The sequence below is a fragment of the Melanerpes formicivorus genome, unplaced genomic scaffold (genome assembly GCF_026170545.1).
Source record: "Melanerpes formicivorus ecotype bairdi unplaced genomic scaffold, bMelFor1.0.p_v2 SCAF_67, whole genome shotgun sequence".
NCBI lineage: Eukaryota > Metazoa > Chordata > Aves > Piciformes > Picidae > Melanerpes > Melanerpes formicivorus.
In genome coordinates this window covers 2,603,884-2,622,667 of record NW_027142419.1, presented here as the reverse complement: position 1 = coordinate 2,622,667, position 18,784 = coordinate 2,603,884, and the positions used below count along the sequence as shown (strand labels likewise).

Here is an 18,784-nt window from a genome sequence, read left to right as displayed (position 1 = left end):
GTGAGTCACAGCGAGCGCCGGCTGCGGGGCCCCGCCGCGGCCTCTGTCTGAGCTTTCCCCTGGTCTTGTGATGAGCATTTGCTGCGCTTCACAGCTCCCATTCTGCAGCCTTATTAGCCCTTGTCAGCAGGAGTAAAGGATTCTTCTGCTCATAAGACACCACATGACCTGAGAAGGTGTCCAAAGCTGCTGCTGCTGGCAGGAGGAATGCAGGGCAGGCTCTGATACGACAGCTTGGATTCCCTTCCATTAATTACAGACACAGAGCAGCACAGCCTTTACACTTTGCAAACTCCAATGTAAAATGAGACTATGCAGAAGATGTGGCCAAGAAGGCCACCAGCATCCTGGCTTGGCCACCAGCAAGAGTGTGGCCGGCAGCACCGCAGCAGGGATTGTCCCTCCGGACTGGGCACCGCTGAGGCCACACCTCCAATCCTGGGGACAGTTTTGGGCTCCTCATTCCAAGCAGGACATTGAGGGGCTGGAGAGTGAGAGTTTCCCCAGCTCCTCTCCTCAGAGGGTTCTCCAGAGGAACACATCCAGTTACCAGCCCACACTGTTCCACCTTGTCCTGCTCTGGAGACAGAGCTGCACACCTGCCTAAGCAAGAAGGAATGGTTCTGATCCTCACTCCAAGGAGGACGTTGAGGGGCTGGAATGGGTCCAGAGAAGGGCAGCAAAGCTGGTGAAGGGTTTGGAGGAGAAGTCTGAAGGGACTGGTATTGTTCAGCCTGAAAAAGAGGAGGCTGAGAGGAGACCTTCTGGCTCTCTATAGCTCTCTGAAAGGAGGTTGTAGCTGGGTGGGGGTTGGTCTCTTTCCCCTAGTAACAAGGAAGAAGAAATGGCCTTAAGTTGCCCCAAGGGAGGTTTAGGTTGGACATGAAGAGCAATTTCTTCCCCTTTGCTCAGCCCTGGTGAGACCCCACCTGGAGTACTGTGTCCAGTTCTGGAGCCCCTATGACAAGAGGGATCTGGAGGTGCTGGAAGGTGTCCAGAGCAGGGCCAGGAGGATGAGCAGAGGGCTGGAGCTGCTCTGCTGTGAGCACAGACTGAAGGAGTTGGGGCTGTTCAGTCTGGAGAAGAGAAGGCTCTGAGGTGACCTCATTGTGGCCTCCCAGGATCTGAAGGGGGCTCCAGGAAGGCTGGGGAGGGACTGCTCAGGATCTCAGGCAGTGCTAGGACTAGGGGGAATGGAATGAAGCTGGAGGTGGGGAGATTGAGGCTGGAGGGGAGGAGGAAGTTCTTCCCCATGAGAGTGGTGAAGCCCTGGACTGGGTTGTGCAGGGAGGTGGTTGAGGCCCCAGCCCTGGAGGTGTTTAAGGCCAGGCTGGCTGAGGCTGTGGCCAGGCTGCTCTAGTGTGGGGTGTCCCTGCCCATGGCAGGGGGGTTGGAACTGGCTGAGCCTTGTGGTCCCTTCCAACCCTGAATGAAACTATGAAACTATGAAACTTGAGGGCTGTCCAGGCTTGGCCATGCCTGCCCAGGGCAGTGGTGGAGTCCCCATCCCCAGAGGGGTTTCAAAGCTGGGTAGCTGTGGTGCTGAGGGCCATGGTTCAGTGGTGCCCTGGCAGGGCTGGGGCCAGGCTTGGGCTGGATGAGCTTCAAGGTCTCTTCCAACCCAAACGTTGTGTGGTTTTTCTTTCTCCCCACTCTTGGCTCACTCTGACCCGTTCCTGTCTCCTGGCAGAAGCTGATCCTGGGCCTGGCACAGAGCAGAGCCCAGCAGCTGGTGCTGGAGGGCAAGCCCAAGGAAGCTCTGCCTGCAGCTCTGTGCGCCCTGCGCTTCAGCGCCCGGGTGCACGGCTCCGACCCCGTGCAGCTGGTGCCTGCCTACCTCACCTTGGCTGAGATCTCCAGGGGTAAGCATTGTCTGAAAGCACTGCTGGCAAGGGCAGGGCCTCCCGGGGGTCAGGTTTCTGGTTTCCTTTTGCCATTTATCAGGGAAGGAGCAGTGCCATGTCTCTACCCTGCCCGGCCCCAAGGGCATTCCAGGGAGATTGGAGAAGTCACAGCCCTGCCCCCTCAGGAGAAGCACTCGTGGGTGATGGGGGCAGGGACAGCAAGGGAAATGGTTTCTCCTTCTCTACTAATTCCCAGTTTGAAGACCTGTTCTCTGCCTCCATGGCTTCCTGGGACTCTCAGCAGTGCTGAGTTCAGTCATGGATTCATAGAACCATGGAATGGGCTCTGGGAAGGACCTTAAAGCTCAGCCAGTTCCAGCCCCCTGCCATGGGCAGGGACACCTCCCACCAGCCCAGGCTGCTCAAAGCCCCTTCCAGCCTCCAGGGAGGAGGCAGCCACAGCCTCCCTGGGCAACCTGTGCCAGAGTCTCCCCACCCTCACTCTCAACAATGTCTTCCTCATCTCCAGTTTCAGTCTCCCCTTTCCCAGCCCAAAGCCATTGTCCCTGGTCCTGGCACTCCCAGCCCTTATCAGCAGTCCCTCCCCAGCTCTCCTGGAGCCTTCAGCTATGGAGGGTGGTTGGTTGCACTTGTAGCAGGGAAGCAGCAAAGGCTTGAGAGGCTGTTGCATGTGAGGAACACCTCTGCTCATCCCCAGCATGGTGCTCTGCCCGTGGCAGCCAAGCTCCCTGGCTGCACAAACCCTGCCAGAGCACAGGGCCTGGGCTGGAGGCAGCAGGCACCGTAGATCATCACCGGCCCCAGGGCACAGGCAGGGCCCTGCTGCCAGCACCCCAGGCTTGGCATGAATGGGGAGTGAGGAAAGGGGAAAAAAATATGCCATGAGTAATGCTGGTGTGACAAAGGACAAGTCCTCAGGGGCTGCCTGCAGCTGAGCTGCTGGGAACAGTGTGTCAGACAGCAGTGAGCTGCTCCTGCAGCCCCAGGCACAGCCCAGCACAGCACAGCCCAGCTGGCAGCCTGGTCCTGACCTCACAGAGGTGTCCCCAGCAGGGGAGTCACAGAACCCTGCAAAGGGCTGGGTTGGAAGGGACCTCTTTAAGTTCCAACCCCCTGACATGGGCAGGGGCACCAGACCAGGTTGCTCTAGACCCCTTGCAGCCTGGCCTGCAGCACTTCCACTTCTCAGGGCAGTTCCAGCATCTCACCAGCCTCACAGTAGAGAATTTATTCCTAATGTCCAATCTAAAAGTGCCCTGCTCTGGTTTAAAACCATTGCCTCTTGGCCTGTCCCCACAGGCCCTTCTAAACAGACTGTCCCCAGCCCTCCTGGAGCCCCTTCAGGTACTGGAAGGTTGCTCTAAGGTCTCCCTGGAGCCTTCTCTTCTCCAGGCTGAACAGCCCCAGCTCTCCCAGCCTGTCCCCACAGGAGAGGGGCTCCAGCCCTCTGCTCATCTTTGTGACCTTCCTCTGAACCCTCTTCCACTCCTGATTGTGCTGGGGGCTCCAGAGCTGGGGGTGCAGAGCCCAGGCCTGCATCTCACACTGCTGTGGTGGGAAGCAGCCAGAGCTCAGTGAACTCCTGCAGAACAAATCCTCCTTCTCCTGCTTGTTCCTCTGTGTCCTTTCAGAGAGTGGTGACCTCCAGCAGGCATTCAGGTATCTCTGCCAGTCCCAGTGGGTTGTCCTCAGCACTCCAGGCTGCAGTGTTGCCCTCCAGGCTCTGCTCCATCACCATCTGGGGCTTTTCTGTGCTGCTAAAGGAAGCTTTGAGCAGGCTCTGTACCACCTGTCCCATGAGGTGAGCAACTCAAGTCCACAAACTCTTCCATTTCAGTTCCTTGGCTAACAAACCTGTCCAGATCAATGTGAGAACCCAGATCTGTGATCCTGAGTTGAGGAACCACATTACAGAGAGAATCAGAGAACCCCAGAACTGTGTTGTAAGAGACCTTAGAGACCATCCAGCACCAACCCCCTGCCATGGGCAGGGACACCTCCCACCAGCCCAGGATGTCCAAGGCCTCATCCAGCCTGGCCTTGAACACTTCCAGGCTTGGAGCTTCCACAGCCTCCCTGGGCAGCCTGTTGCACTCTCACCACCCTCATGGGGAAGAATTTCTTCCTCCTGTCAAAGCTCAGTCCAGCTTCTTCCAGTCTGAAGCCACCACCCCTTGTCCTGTCACTCCAAGCCCTTGTCAGAAGTCCCTCTCCAGCTCTCCCACAGCCCCCTTCATGTCATGGAAGGCTGCTCTAAGGTCTCCCTGGAGCTCTCTCTTCTCCAGAGTGAACAGCCCCAGCTTGTCTTCACAGCAGAAGGCTTCCAGCCCTTGGATGATCTCTGTGGCCTCCAATGGCCCCTTCTAACAGTTCCATGTCCTTGTGTTGGGTGCTCCAGAGCTGCCCCAGCACTGCAGGGGAGGTCTCAGCAGAGGGGCAGAATCCCCTCCCTGCCCCTGCTGCCCACACTGCTGAGGCTCAGCCCAGGACAGGCTGGGGCTGGGCTGGCAGTGCTTGGTGCCAGCTCATGGTGAGCTTCTCATGAGCCAGCATGCCCCAGCCCTCCTCCTCAGCACTGCTCTCCATCCATTCCCTGCCCAGCCTGTATTTGTGCTTGGGAGTGTCCCAGTCCTTGAAGTGACAGCCACAGAATGCCCCAGGCTGGAAGGGACCCTCAGAGATCACTTTGTCCAAGCCCCTGCAGGCAGCAGGGGCAGCTCCACCTAGATCAGGCTGCATCCAGTCTGACCTGGAATGCCTGCAGGGATGGGGCCTCAAGCACCTCCCTGGGCAGCCTGTGCCAGTGTCTCCCCAGCCTCCCTGTGCAGAACTTCCTCCTGGGGTCCAGTCCAAACCTGCCCTGCTCCAGTTGCAAACCACTGCCCTCAGCCTATCCCCACAGCCCCTTCTCACCCTTTCTATCCTGTGTCTTCACTGCAGCTGCTCAGAAGTGTGTGGCTCAGCTTTGTTATGCTGCAGAGCTGAGCAGACCTGCTCCCCAGGCTGGTGTGCTTGCCCTGTGGTCACCAGTGGAGTTCCCCTCTCTGCTGGCTGCTTTGCCCAGTGCTCCTCGGCCAGGCAGTGCCTCCAGAGCCACAATTAACTATTTCAGTGCCAGCAGCAGCAGCTGAGGAGGGACTTTGGACAAGGGCTTGAAGTGTCAGGATGAGGAACAATGGCTTTGAGCTGGGAGAGAGGAGACTGAGAGTGGAGATGAGGAAGGAATTGTTGAGAGTGAGGCTGGGGAGACTCTGGCACAGGCTGCCCAGGGAGGCTGTGGCTGCCTCACAGTCTCACAGTGTCACTAAGGTTGGAAGAGACCTCTAAGGTCATCAAGCCCAAGCTGTCACCACAGACCCCATGACTAAGCCATGGCTCCAAGTGCCACATCCAATCCCCTCCTGAACACCTCCAGGGACGGTGACTCCATCACCTCCCTGGGCAGCACATCCCAATGACAAATGACTCTCTCTGGGATGAACTTTCTCCTCACCCCCAGCCTCTTCCCTGGAGGTGTTCAGGGCCAGGCTGGATGAGGCCTTGAGCAGCTTGGGCTAGTGGGAGGTGTCCCTGCCCATGGCAGGGGGCTGGAACTGGATGAGCTTTGAGGTCCCTTCCAACCCAACCCATTTTAGGCTTCTGTGAGTCTCTGGCAGTGGAGATGCTGAGCTGACAGCACTGAGCTTGGGCTGGAAGCTGTGGATTTCACCTCAATACTGACAGAGATTCTTTTGAGTGAGGGCTCCTGAAGAGGCTCCAGGAGAGCTGGGGAGGGACTCTGGACAAGGGCTGGGAGTGCCAGGATGAGGAACAATGGCTTTGAGCTGGGAGGGAGGAGACTGAGACTGGAGATGAGGAAGGAATTGTTGGCAGTGAGGCTGGGGAGACTCTGGCACAGGCTGCCCAGGGAGGCTGTGGCTGTCCCCTGCCTGGAGGTGTTCAAGGCCAGGCTGGATGAGGCTCTGAGCAATCAGGGCTGGTGGGAGGTGTCCCTGCCCATGACAGGGGGTTGGAACTGGATGATCTTGGAGGTCTCTTCCAAGCCAACCTGTTCTCTGTCCCTGTGGCTTTCCCTGATTTGCTGATTTCAGCCCCCAGAGGGTTTGCTGTGCCCAGCTGGAGGCAGCCCCTGCCCACCCTGCCCCCCAGGAGGCTTCGCCTGGCACTCGACCCCCACAGGCAGCAGCTCCACCACAGCCTATTTCTGCCTGCCAGGGACTAAATTTACCAGGTGCAGAGTGATGTGTAACCCTCTGTGTAACCTGAGAGCAGCTTTGTGTGGGTGTGAGTGATGGCAGGCGGCTGGGCAGCCTTAGAGCCTTTCTATTCTGACAGCACTGACTGCTCTGCCTTGGAAGGGACCTTGAAAGGTCAGCAGCTCCAAAGGGAATCACAGAATGGGTTGGATTGGAAGGGACCTTAAAGATCATCCAGTTCCAGCCCCCTGCCATGGGCAGGGACACCTTCCACTGGGTCAGGTCACTCCAGGCCACATCCAGCCTGGCCCTGAACAACCTCCAGGGAGGAGGCAGCCACAGCCTCCCTGGGCAGCCTGTGCCAGAGCCTCCCCAGCCTCACTGGAAAGAATTTCTTCCTCCTCTCCACTTTCACTCTCCCCTCCTCAAGCTTCAACCCATTCCCCCTCATCCTATCACTCCAAGCCCTGGTCCAAAGTCCCTCCCCAGCTTGCTTGTAGCCCCTTGGAGGTACTGGAATGCAAACTAACCCTGCAGTGCTTGCTCTGCTTTGGGATGTGGGTGACCCTCCCTGAGAAGCAGCTGGGAGGACTCCACCAATCCTCCTGGGGGTTCCCTCCAAATTGTGAAGGTTTTCATCCACATTTTGAGGCTCTTCTAAAAGAACTTGGAGGTTTTCCACCAAATCTGAGGGGAGGGTGCAACACATTTGGAGGTTCTTCTAAAATATTCCTCTCCTCCCAGGGCTGTGCTCCAGACCCCTCCCAGCCTCACTGCCCTTCTCTGAACAGCTTCAAGTCTCTCAATGTCCTTCCTAACCTCAGGGGACCAGAACTGGACACAGGACTCAAGGTGTGGCCTAAGCAGTGCTGAGCACAGGGCAGGATGAGCTCCCTGCTCCTGCTGGCCACGCTGCTCCTGATGCAGGCCAGGATGCCCTTGGCCTTCTTGGCCCCCTGGGCACACTGCAGGCTCATGTTCAGCCTAATCTCAACGACTCCCCCCAGGTCCCTCTCTGCCTGGCTGCTCTCAGCCACTCTGCCCCCAGCCTGTAGCTCTGCATGGGGTTGTTGTGGCCAAAGTGCAGCCCCTGGCACTTGGATGTGTTCAATCTCCTGCCCTTGGCCTCTGCCCATCTGCCCAGCCTGTCCAGGTCCCTCTGCAGAGCTCTCCTGACCCTCTAACAGATCAACTCCTGCCCCCAGCTTGCTGTCAGCTGCAAATTCATTGATGATGGACTCAATCCCCTCCTCCAGATCATCAATGAAGATATTGATCAGGCTGGGGCCCAGCACTGCTCCCTGGGGCACAGCACTGGTGCCTGGCTGCCAGCTGGCTGTGGCACCATTCCCCACCACTCTCTGGGCTCAGCCTCCAGCCAGTTCCTAACCCAGCTCAGAGAGCTGCTGTCCCAGCCAGGGGCTGACAGCTTGGCCAGGAGTTTGCTGTGGGGGATGGTGGCAAAGGCCTTGCTGCAGCCCAGGCAGACCACATCCACAGCCTGCCCCACAGCCCCCAGGCACCAGGGGGATGGAGTTTTTGGGTGTTTTCCTCCACATTTTGAGTCCCTCCTAAGACTGTGAAGGTTTTTCCCCCTGCATCTGAGGTCTTCCTCACCAAATTTGGAGTTTCTCCTAAAACCTTTGGAGCTTTTTTCCCCCCACTACAATTGAGATCTTTCCCACCACATATTTGTTGCTTTCCACCAACTTTGGGGTCTCCTCCACCACCTTTTGGAAGTTTTCCTCCAAACTTTGATCTTCTCCTAAGAATTTGGAGGTTCTCCTAAAAGCTTTGGAAGTTATCCAAGCTTGGGAGCTTCTCCTCCCCATTTTGGGTTGTTTCCTTCCAAATGTTGAGTCTCTCCTCAAAACTTGGAGGTTTTTCCACTAAACTTTGAGTCTTTTCCATCACATTTTTGGTGTTTTCTACCCCTTTTTTGGCTCCCCCAAAGCACTCCCACCTGGAGCACTCTGTCCAGTTCTGGAGCCCCTATCGTGGCTGTGAGCAACCTGCTGTGGTGTGAGGTGTCCCTGCCCATGGCAGGGGGGTTGGAACTGGCTGAGCCTTGAGGTCCTTTCCAACCCTGACAGTTCTGTGGTTCTATGATTCCAGGAAGGCTCTGGAGGTGCTGGAAGGTGTCCAGAGCAGGGCCAGGAGGAGGAGCAGAGGGCTGGAGCTGCTCTGCTGTGAGCACAGCCTGAGAGAGTTGGGGTTGTGCAGGCTGGAGAGGAGAAGGCTCCCAGGAGACCTCATTGTGGCCTTCCAGGATCTGCAGGGGGCTGCAGGAAAGCTGGGGAGGGACTTTGGAGGGTGTCAGGGAGGGATAGGACTGGGGGGGATGGAGCAGAACTAGAAGTGGGGAGATTGAGATTGGCTGTGAGGAAGAAGTTGTTGCCCAGGAGGGTGGTGAGAGCCTGGCACAGGCTGCCCAGGGAGGTGGAGGAAGCCTCCTGCCTGGAGGTGTTTGCAGCCAGGCTGGAGGTGGCTGTGAGCAACCTGCTGTGGTGTGAGGTGTCCCTGGCCATGGCAGGGGGTTGGAGCTGGCTGAGCCTTGAGCTCCCTTCCAGCCCTGCCAGCTCTGTGGCTCTGTGTTGGTTTGGATGATCCTAGAGAGCCTCAACAGCCCTGGCAGCTCTGTGGCTGTGTGATCCCTGCCCAGCCCTGTGCAGCAGGGATGGCTATGGAACAGCCAGGGAGAAACATCCCCCCTGGGAGGCTGAGCCAGTGCCCACATTCATTTGGAGGTTTTCCCACCCAATTTGGGGTCTTTTCCACCAAGCTTTGAGGTTGCCCAAAGCATTTGGAAGCTTCACACCAACTGTGGGATCTTTCCCTTCCCATTTTGGCTGCTTTCTACCAAATCCTGAGGTTCTCCTAAAACTTTGGAGCTTTTCCCACTTGTGGGGTCTTCTCCACCACAATTTTTGAGGTCTTTTTTTTTCCCAGGCCCTGGGGTCTTTTCCACCCCCTTATGAGGTTCCCTGAAAACCTCCACCAAATTTGGGATCATAGTATCACAGAATCAGTCAGGGTTGGAAGGGACCACAAGGCTCAGCCAGTCCCAACCCCCCTGCCATGGGCAGGGACACCCCACACTAGATCAGCCTGGCCACAGCCTCAGCCAGCCTGGCTGCAAACACCTCCAGGGCTGGGGCCTCAACCACCTCCCTGCACAACCCAGTCCAGGGCTTCACCACTCTCATGGGGAAGAACTTCCTCCTCCCCTCCAGCCTCAATCTCCCCACCTCCAGCTTCATTCCATTCCCCCCAATCCTATCACTCCCTGAGATCCTGAGCAGTCCCTCCCCAGCCTTCCTGGAGCCCCCTTCAGATCCTGGAAGGCCACAATGAGGTCACCTCAGAGCCTTCTCTTCTCCAGACTGAACAGCCCCAACTCCTTCAGTCTGTGCTCACAGCAGAGCAGCTCCAGCCCTCTGCTCATCCTCCTGGCCCTGCTCTGGACACCTTCCAGCACCTCCACATCCCTCTTGCCATAGGGGCTCCAGAACTGGAGGCAGGACTCCAGGTGGGGTCTCCCCAGAGCTGAGCAGAGGGGGAGAATCACCTCCTTTGCCCTGCTGGCCACACTTCTCCTGCTGCAGCCCAGGCTCTGCTTGGCTTTCTGGGCTGCAAGTGCACACTGAGAGCTCCTGGGGAGCTTCTCCTCCCCCAGCACCCCCAAGGCTCTCTCCTCAGGGCTGCTTTCCAGCCAGTCCCTGCCCAGCCTGCATTTGTGCCTGGGATTGCCTCCAGCCAGCTGCAGGACCTTGCCCTTGCTCTTGTTGAACCTCCTGAGGTTGGCTTGTGCCCACCTCTGCAGCCTGCCCAGCTCCCTCTGGATGGATCCCTTCCCTCCAGCTGTCTGCTGCACCACACAGCTTGGTGTCAGCAGCAACCCTGCTGAGGCTGCACTCAATGCCACTGTCCATGGCACCCACAGGGATGTTGAACAAGCCTGGGCCCAGGGCTGATCCCTGAGGGACTCTGCTTGTCCCTGGCCTCCCCTGGGACATGGAGCCATGGACAGCCACTCTCCTCCACCTTTTGCATCTTTTCTACCACATTTTGAGGTCCTCCTAAAGGATTTTGGAGGCTTTGCTACCAAATTTGGGATGTTTCCCTCCACAGTTTGGGTTCTTTCCACCACATTTTGAGGTCCTCCTAAAGGAATTTGGAGGTTTTCTACCAAATTTGAAGTGGTTTTTTTTTCCCCCACCAGATTGTGAGGTTCTCCCTAACACTTTGGATGTTCTCCAACACGTTGGGGAAGCAGGGAGGGAGGAGGTGTTCCCTCAGACTGTGAGGTTCCCCCTTCAGGGAGGTTCCCCACTGGTGCTCTGGGGGCCTGGGAGGACATCAGGTGATGACTTGCTGCTAATTAGCAGCTCCCTGCTCTACGTCAGAGCAGCCCAGGACCTGCCTGGCCTTTGGCTGCCTGTCAGATCTGCTGAGAGTCACAAGCCAGCTCAGAATAGCTGGAATGCTTCACTGCCCTCCCACTCCCCCTGCCCAGCTGGGGCTTTGAGGGGGGGGGCAAGAAATGGGCACCACAGGCAGGGCTGCAGAGCTGGGAAGCAGCAGCAGGCTGTGCCCTCAGGAGTCCTGCAGGAGGAGAGGTGGGAATCAGTCCTGCCCTGTGCTCCAGCTGGGCTCAGGTTCTTCTGCCCCAGCGAGCAGGGGGCTGGGGGCTTTGTGCTCCCTGGCATTAAGCCCAGACTTCAGCTTTTGCAGGGCCACACTTGGCAGGAGCAAGCAGTGCTCTGCTCACACAGGGGAAGAAGGAACCCTTGGGATTAATCCCTAAGGGAAAATTCCCCGGGTTTGCTGTGAGCATTCACACAGAATCATCAGGCTTGGAAGGGACCCCAAGGACCATCCAGTCCCAACCCCCTGCCATGGGCAGGGACACCTCACACCACAGCAGGCTGCTCACAGCCACCTCCAGCCTGGCTGCAAACACCTCCAGGCAGGAGGCTTCCACCACCTCCCTGGGCAGCCTGTGCCAGGCTCTCACCTCCCTCCTGGGGAACAACTTCTTCTTCACATCCAATCTCAATCTCCCCACTTCTAGTTGTGCTCCATCCCCCCCAGTCCTTTCCCTCCCTGACAGCCCAGAGCAGAGGGGCAGGAGCCTCTCCCTCCACCTCTGCCAAAGGGCACTGGCAGCTGAGCTGCCCTTGGCCTTCTGGGCTGCCAGTGCCCATTGCTGCCTCCCTGTCCCAGCAATTCCTGCCCCTCTCAGAGGTGTTCCAGATCCCTATCCCTCCCTGACACCCTCAGAAGTCCCTCCCCAGCTTTCCTGGAGCCCCCTGCAGATCCTGGAAGGCCACCAGAAGGTCCCCTGGGAGACCTGAACCTTTTGGTTGCTGCTTTGTTGCTCTTTCCAATCTCCCTTTCAGGTTTACCTCACTTGTTCCACGCTTGGCCCCAGATGTGTTGAGGCCTCTGGAGGGTATTTCCACATGGCCAAAGTTTACCTTCACCAGAACAAATTGGAGGTGGCAGACTCGCTCTGTGCCAAGGTTGGTGAGGCCCAAGGTCATCCTCAGGTTCTCTCTCTGCTCTTTCTCATGCTCCTGGCTGCCTCTCATGTGATGGTGCCACAGCAGGTGCCAGCATTGCCTGGCTCAGAGACCCTTTTCATGCTTGAGTGCTGCTGTGAGTGAAGATCAGGAGAGATCAATCCCCTCTGCAGGTGAAGCATGCTTCTTGGAGTTGGGCTAGTGGGAGGTGGCCCTGCCCATGGCAGGGGAGTTGGAACTGGATATCTTTTAAGGCCCTTTCCAACCATTCTGTGATTCATAGACTCATAAAATGGGTTGGGTTGGAAAGGCCCTCAGAGATCAGCCAGCTCCAAACCCCTGCCATGGGCAGGGACACCTCCCACCAGCACAGCTTGCTCAAGGCCTACACAGTCTCACAGAATCACCAAGGTTGGAAGAGACCTCAAAGATCACCAAGTCCAAGCTGTCACCACAGACCCCATGACTGAACCATGGCTCCAAGTGCCACATCCAATCCCCTCCTGAACACCTCCAGGGATGGGGACTCCACCACCTCCCTGGGCAGCACATCCCAATGATGAATGACTCTCTCTGGGAAGAACTTCTTCCTCACCTCCAGCCTGAACCTCCCCTGGCACAGCTTGAGACTGTGTCCTCTTGTTCTGCTGCTGGCTGCCTGGGAGAAGAGACCAACCCCCACCTGGCTACAACCTCCCTGCAGGGAGTTGCAGAGAGCAAGAAGGTCTCCCCTGAGCCTCCTCTTCTGCAGGCTAAGCAACCCCAGCTCCCTCAGCCTCTCCTCCCAGGGCTGTGCTCCAGACCCCTCCCCAGCTCTGTTGCCCTTCTCTGGACACCTTCAAGTCTCTCAATGTCCTTCTGAAACTGAGGAGCCCAGAACTGGACACAGGACTCAAGGTGTGGCCTAAGCAGTGCTGAGCACAGGGCAGGATGAGCTCCCTGCTCCTGCTGGCCACACTCTTCCTGATGCAGGCCAGGATGCCCTTGGCCTTCTTGGCCCCCTGGGCACACTGCTGGCTCATGTTCAGGCAGCTGTCAATCAGCACCCCCAGGTCCCTCTCTGCCTGGCAGCTCTCAGCCACTCTGCCCCCAGCCTGTAGCTCTGCCTGGGGTTGCTGTGGCCACAGTGCAGCCCCTGGCACTGGGACTTGTTGAATGCCATCCTGTTGGCCTCTGCCCATCTGCCCAGCCTGTCCAGGTCCCTGTGCAGAGCTCTTCTGCCCTCTAACTGACCAACATCTGCTCCCAGCTTGGTGTCAGCTGCACATTTGCTGATGCCTGACTCCATCCCCTCCTCCAGATCATCAATGAAGATGTTAAAGAGGATGGGGCCCAGCACTGATCCCTGGGGGATGCCACTGCTGCCTGGCTGCCAGCCTTGAGCACCTCCAGGGGGGAGGCAGCCCCAGCCTCCCTGGGCAGCCTATGCCAGAGTCTCCCCACCCTCCCTCTAGAGAATCTCTTCCTCATCTCCACTCTCAGCCTCCCCTCTTCCAGCCTCATTCCATTGCTCCCCATCCTATCACCACCAGCCCTTGTGAAGTGTCCTTGCCCATGGCAGGGGGTTGGAACTCAGTGATGTTTAGATTCCCTTCCAACCCAAACCACTCCAGGGTTGGTTTCAACTCGAGCAGCCAAACCTTGTGACAAAGCTTCTTTGCTGCCCCATACCCACAGCAGAGCCTAAAGAGAGTGCCACAGGTGGGGAGTGTGGCCAAGGGGTGTCCATGGCTGGGGAGGAGCTGCCCAGCAGCAGCAGGACACAAACAAGGCACTGAAAATTGAGGCTGAGAATCAGTGGGAAGTCCTCCTGGTGGGGCATGGGCAGAAGGGAGCAGCAAGCAGAGGCAGTGATGGTTACCCGATGGCACTAAGGGCTGCACCAAATGAGCTGTTCCTCCCTGTAGCCTGATCCCTTCAGGGCACAAACAGCAACCAAAGGCTGGCAGCCCTCTGCTGGGAGGCCAGGCTGGGGGAGTTGGGGTTCATAGTACCATAGAATCACTCAGGGTTGGAAGGGACCACAAGGCTCAGCCAGTTCCAACCCCCCTGCCATGGGCAGGGACACCCCACACTAGAGCAGCCTGGCCACAGCCTCAGCCAGCCTGGCTGCAAACACCTCCAGGGCTGGGGCCTCAACCACCTCCCTGCACAACCCAGTCCAGGGCTTCACCACTCTCATGGGGAAGAACTTCCTCCTCCCCTCCAGCCTCAATCTCCCCACCTCCAGCTTCATTCCATTGCCCCTAGTCCTATCACTCCCTGAGTTGTTCAGCCTGGAGAGGAGAAGGCTCCAGGGAGACCTCCTGGTGGCCTTGCAGTGCTTCAAGGGCACAGCAGAAGGCTGGGGAGAGACTTTTGGGCAGGGCCTGTTGTGCCAGGCCAAGGGGGGATGGTTTGGAAATAGAAAAGGGAGATTCAGAATGGAGAGAAGGGAGAAATGTTTGACCCTGAGGGTGGGGAGAGCCTGGCCCTGGCTGCCCAGAGAGCTGGGAGCTGCCCCATGGCTGGCACCAGTCCAGGTGAGGCCGTTTGGGGCTCAGAGCAACCTGCCCCAGCTGCAGCTGTCCCTGCTGAGTGCAGGGCACTGGACTGGGTGAGCTCTAAAGGTCCTTTCCCACCCAGAGCAGTCTGTGACTGATCCCAGCAGAGCCCAGCCTGAGGACACTGCCTCAGCCCCTCTGGCTGCTTCCCCTCCTGCCCCCAGAGACGCTGCTCTGGGTGCCATGGGCACCCTTGGCACTCAGCTTCAGCTCCTGTAGACTCCCTGCAAGGCAAGACCCCCCCAGGGGTGCTGCCTCCGTTCCCCCCCAGTGTTCTGGGGCTCCCCTGCAGCTGTCCCTGCTGAGTGCAGGGGGTTGGACTGGGTGAGCTCTGCAGGTCCTTTCCCACCCAGAGCAGGCTGGGGTTCTGTGACCTGGGCCTGGGCAGCTCGGGCAGGTGTGGAAGCTGCCTCCATTCCCCTGCCAGACCTCCACCCAGTTTGCTTTTGGTTGGCAATCTCATTGGATTTGTTCAGGTCAGGTGGCTGAGTGGCAGCAGGGGGGTCAGGTGCAGCCTGCTCCTGGCCCAGCTGGCACTGCTGGGGCTGGGCACTGCAGCAGGCATTGTTTACAGAACAACCAATTGCTCAATGCCCTGCATTCACACGGGAGAAATAACTCATGTGCTTCCTGCTAGGTAACCAGCCTCTGGCATGGCTTTCTGGTGAGGTCACTCCAAGCACAGCAGAGAAATGTCAAGTCACCACCGGAAATGTCTCTGCTCAGCCCGGCTGAGGGAGCCCAGGGAGCCCCTCTGAGTAAGTGCCAAGGGCTGTGCAGAGCCCTGGGGAGGCTGGGCTGTGAGGGAGCCATCCTTCACAGGGTGCTTGGAGGTGGTGGAGTTTGCCTGCAGTGTCCCTGGCCTGGCTGAGGATCATTTCCAACCATGGAACCACAGAGCTGTTTGGCTGGGAAAAGCCCTTTCAGAGCAGCCACTCCAACTGGTGCCAAACCCTGGCCCTCAGCACCACATCTCTGCAGCTCTGAAACACCTCCAGGGGTGGGGATTCAAGCACCTCCCTGGGCAGCCTGGGTCAGGCTTTGAGGACCCTTCCTGTGAAGAAGTTTCTTCTAATGTCCAACCTAAACCCCCCCCCTGGGGCAGCTTGAGGCCATTTCCTCTCCTCCTGGCACTTGTTCCTCAGGAGCAGAGCCCAACCCCCACCTGGCTCCAGCCTCCTCTCAGGGAGCTGTAGGGAGCAGTGAGGTCTCCCCTCAGCCTCCTTTCATCCAGGCTGATCAACCCCAGTTCCCTCAGCTGCTCCCCACCAGACCTCTTCTCCAGCTTTGTTGCCCTTCTCTGGACATCCTCCTGCCCCTCAATGTCCTCCTTGGGGTGAGGCTCAGAGCCAGGCAGGTGTGCAGCTCTGTCCCCAGAGCAGGACAAGGTGGAACAGCAGGGGCTGGCAACAGGATGTGTTCATCTGGAGAACAGTCTAAGGAGAGGAGCTGAGGAGCTGAGGAGCTGAGGAGCTGAGGAGCTGAGGAGCCTCTCCCTGGGCTGTAAAGGTGCCCAAAGAGCTAGGAGGTGGCTGGTGTGGGTGGCACTGTCCTGTGCCCCACTGCAGGCTGGCCAGGCCTCGCTCCTTGGCTTCTAGAGTGGGTAAAGAGCATTGCCAGAGACAAGAAACACTTGGGGAAGCCTCATCTCTACTCCACTCTGCTGAGACCTCCCCTGCAGCTCTGGGGCCAGCTCTGGAGCCTCTGTGCCAGGAAGGATCTGGAGGTGCTGGAAGGTGTCCAGAGCAGGGCCAGGAGGAGGAGCAGAGGGCTGGAGCTGCTCTGCTGTGAGCACAGCCTGAGAGAGTTGGGGTTGTGCAGGCTGGAGAGGAGAAGGCTCCCAGGAGACCTCATTGTGGCCTTCCAGGATCTGCAGGGGGCTGCAGGAAAGCTGGGGAGGGACTTTGGAGGGTGTCAGGGAGGGATAGGACTGGGGGGGATGGAGCAGAACTAGAAGTGGGGAGATTGAGATTGAATGTGAGGAAGAAGTTGTTGCCCAGGAGGGTGGTGAGAGCCTGGCCCAGGTTGCCCAGGGAGGTGGAGGAAGCCTCCTGCCTGGAGGTGTTTGCAGCCAGGCTGGAGGTGGCTGTGAGCAACCTGCTGTGGTGTGAGGTGTCCCTGCCCATGGCAGGGGGTTGGAGCTGGCTGAGCCTTGAGCTCCCTTCCAGCCCTGACAGATCTGTGGTTCTATGATCCCCTGGTGCTGTCTCCAGCAGCAGCTGCTGCAGCAGGAGCCACACCAAGACAGGGCTACAGGAAACCATCCCAGGGTGTGAGAGGAGGAGGAAAGATGCTCTTGTGCCCCACTGCTATGAGTCCATGTCCTCCCCAAGGGCCAATCAGCAGTGACTGGTGGGGTGAAAAGATATCTGGACATGGGTGTGGAATTTGCATGGAGCTGGGACAGCACCTGGGTGCTGGCAGCCAAAGGCTTTGATGGCTGGAGGAGATACAGGAACAGCTGAAGTTGTTCTCCTGCACTCCTCAGGCTCTGCCAGCACAAGGGGCAGTGGTGGGAGCTGAGGCAGAGGAAGTGCCATGGAAACAGGAGGGAGAATTTATTCCCTGTGGGGGTGACAGAGCCTGGAGCAGGCTGCCCAGGGGGGCTGTGGAGTCTCCTCTGGAGATATTCAAACCCTCCTGGCTGAGTTCCTGTGTGAGCTGCTCTGGGTGACCCTGCTCTGGGTGACCCTGCTCTGGGTGACCCTGCTCTGGCAGGGGGGGTGGACTGGATGAGCTTTCCAGGTCCATTCTGTGATCCCCCCAACACCTTCTGCTCTGTGTGCAGCTGCAGCCCAGGCAGCGGAGGGGCTCCGGCTGCTGCCGGCGGTGCTGGGGCTCCGAGCTCAGGATCCCATGCGGAGGCCTGAGGAGACTGCCAGGACCCTGCAGGCTCTTGCCATGCTCCATTACCTGGCAGGGGACTTCCCAAAGGTGAGCTGGCTCTGCTGGCAGGGTTAGGGTTAGGGTTAGGGTTGGGGTTGGGGTTGGGGTTGGGGTTAGGGTTAGGGTTAGGGTTGGGGTTGGGGTTGGGGTTAGGGTCGGGGTTAGGGTTAGGGTTAGGGTTGGGGTTGGGGTTAGGGTTGGGGTTGGGGTTGGGGTTAGGGTTGGGGTTAGGGTTGGGTTAGGGTTGGGTTAGGGTTGGGGTTGGGGTTAGGGTTGGGGTTAGGGTTAGGGTTGGGGTTAGGGTTGGGGTTAGGGTTAGGGTTGGGGTTAGGGTTGGGGTTAGGGTTAGGGTTGGGGTTGGGGTTGGGGTTGGGGTTGGGGTTAGCTTTGGCTCACACCATGGAGCCTACCTTCTCCTCACCTCTCCTGAGCCCACCACAGCCTTGCAGCACTGGGGGCCTGCAGAGCTGCTTAGGTTGCTCTGCCTGAAGCCTTCTCCACTGGCAAGGCTCAGAAATCCCATTGGATCTGCTCTGGGCTCTGCCATTGGATCCTGACATCATCCACACGTTCTGGGCTCATCCTTACCTGGAATGCCCCAGCAGAGCAGCTGCCCTGAGCCATGCAGGCAGGCAGCAGGGGGTGAGGCTTGCACTGGCCCTGTGAGCTGCACTCCTGCAGCTCCTGCTGGCCTCTGCTAGACCCTGGAATTCAGCTGCAGTTTGCAGCCCTCTGGTCTGTGGCTAAGCTCCAGCTGTGACTGATGGCTTCAGAGTGCCCTGGTAGTGAGACCCTCACCAAGAGAGCTGGGAGCTACCCCATGGCTGGCACCATCCCAGGTGAGGTTGGTTGGGGCTCTGAGCAGCCTGCTCCAGCTGCAGCTGTCCCTGCTGAGTGCAGCAGGGTTGGACTGGATGAGCTCTGGATGAAGTTTTAAAGGTCCCTTCCCACCCACACCAGACTGTGACTGTGAGTCCAGGGTTCTCTCTTAAAAATCATTGGCTTTGAGGAGGTGCAGAGCAGAGACCCTCTGGAGCAGAGCAGAGACCTTCTGGAGCAGAGCAGAGACCCTCTGGAGCAGAGCAGAGACCTTCTGGAGCAGAGCAGAGACCCTCTGGAGCAGAGCAGAGACCACCTGTGTTGGGCTGAGCTCTCTAAAGCCCAAACTACTTCTGTCCATGCTTTGGAGGGTGAAAATAGAGACCACTGCTGGTCCTTCCTGGTGTCAGTCAGTGCTTGGGAGGCACAAGGGCACAAGTTAGGGAAGAGGCAAAGCTTTCTAGCTGTGAGAAGGTCCAGGCCCTGGGAGAGCTACCCAGGGCTTCAGCCCCGAGTCACAGAGCTGCACAGAGCTGCTTTGGGAGCATGCAGAGGAGCTGCTGCAGGAGGCAGCTGGTGTGGGGGGCCAGGGGCAGTAATCTTCCTGTCTGCACTGCTGGGGCCTCACCATGGCATCTGCTGGCAGCTTTGCTCTCTCCTGCAAAGCAGCTTGTCCAGGTCACCCTCTGGAGCTGGGGCTGGGGCTGGGAGCTGCTCCGGTGCCGCCGCAGGGCTTTCACCACCCTCGAGAAAAGCCAAGCCCCTGACAGCTGCTGTGCCAACTCTGTCTGGTTGCAGGCACAGGAGGTGGGGATGAAAGCCTTGGAGCTGGTGGCACAGCTGCACCTGCACCAGTCTGGAGAAGCCATCCAGCGTCTGTTGGAGCTGATCCCCTCCAAGCCTTCCTGTGCAGAATAAAGGCCTTTGTGTGCCCCAGCCAGGCCTCGCCC

The 18,784-nt window shown here is 58.4% G+C and overlaps 1 protein-coding gene across 1 annotated transcript in view; it reads left to right on the top strand.

The window, feature by feature from the left end:
• The window catches only part of ZMYND12 (zinc finger MYND-type containing 12), a 27,071-nt gene extending 8,287 nt beyond the window's left edge, over window positions 1-18,784 (top strand). The window contains exons 3-8 of the mRNA XM_068162849.1: window positions 1,691-1,862; window positions 3,497-3,666; window positions 11,464-11,586; window positions 14,767-14,887; window positions 16,918-17,063; window positions 18,633-18,784. Coding sequence (XP_068018950.1) covers window positions 1,691-1,862; window positions 3,497-3,666; window positions 11,464-11,586; window positions 14,767-14,887; window positions 16,918-17,063; window positions 18,633-18,752 — 852 coding nt within the window. The 3' untranslated portion in view covers window positions 18,753-18,784. The remainder of the gene's footprint in view (window positions 1-1,690; window positions 1,863-3,496; window positions 3,667-11,463; window positions 11,587-14,766; window positions 14,888-16,917; window positions 17,064-18,632) is intronic.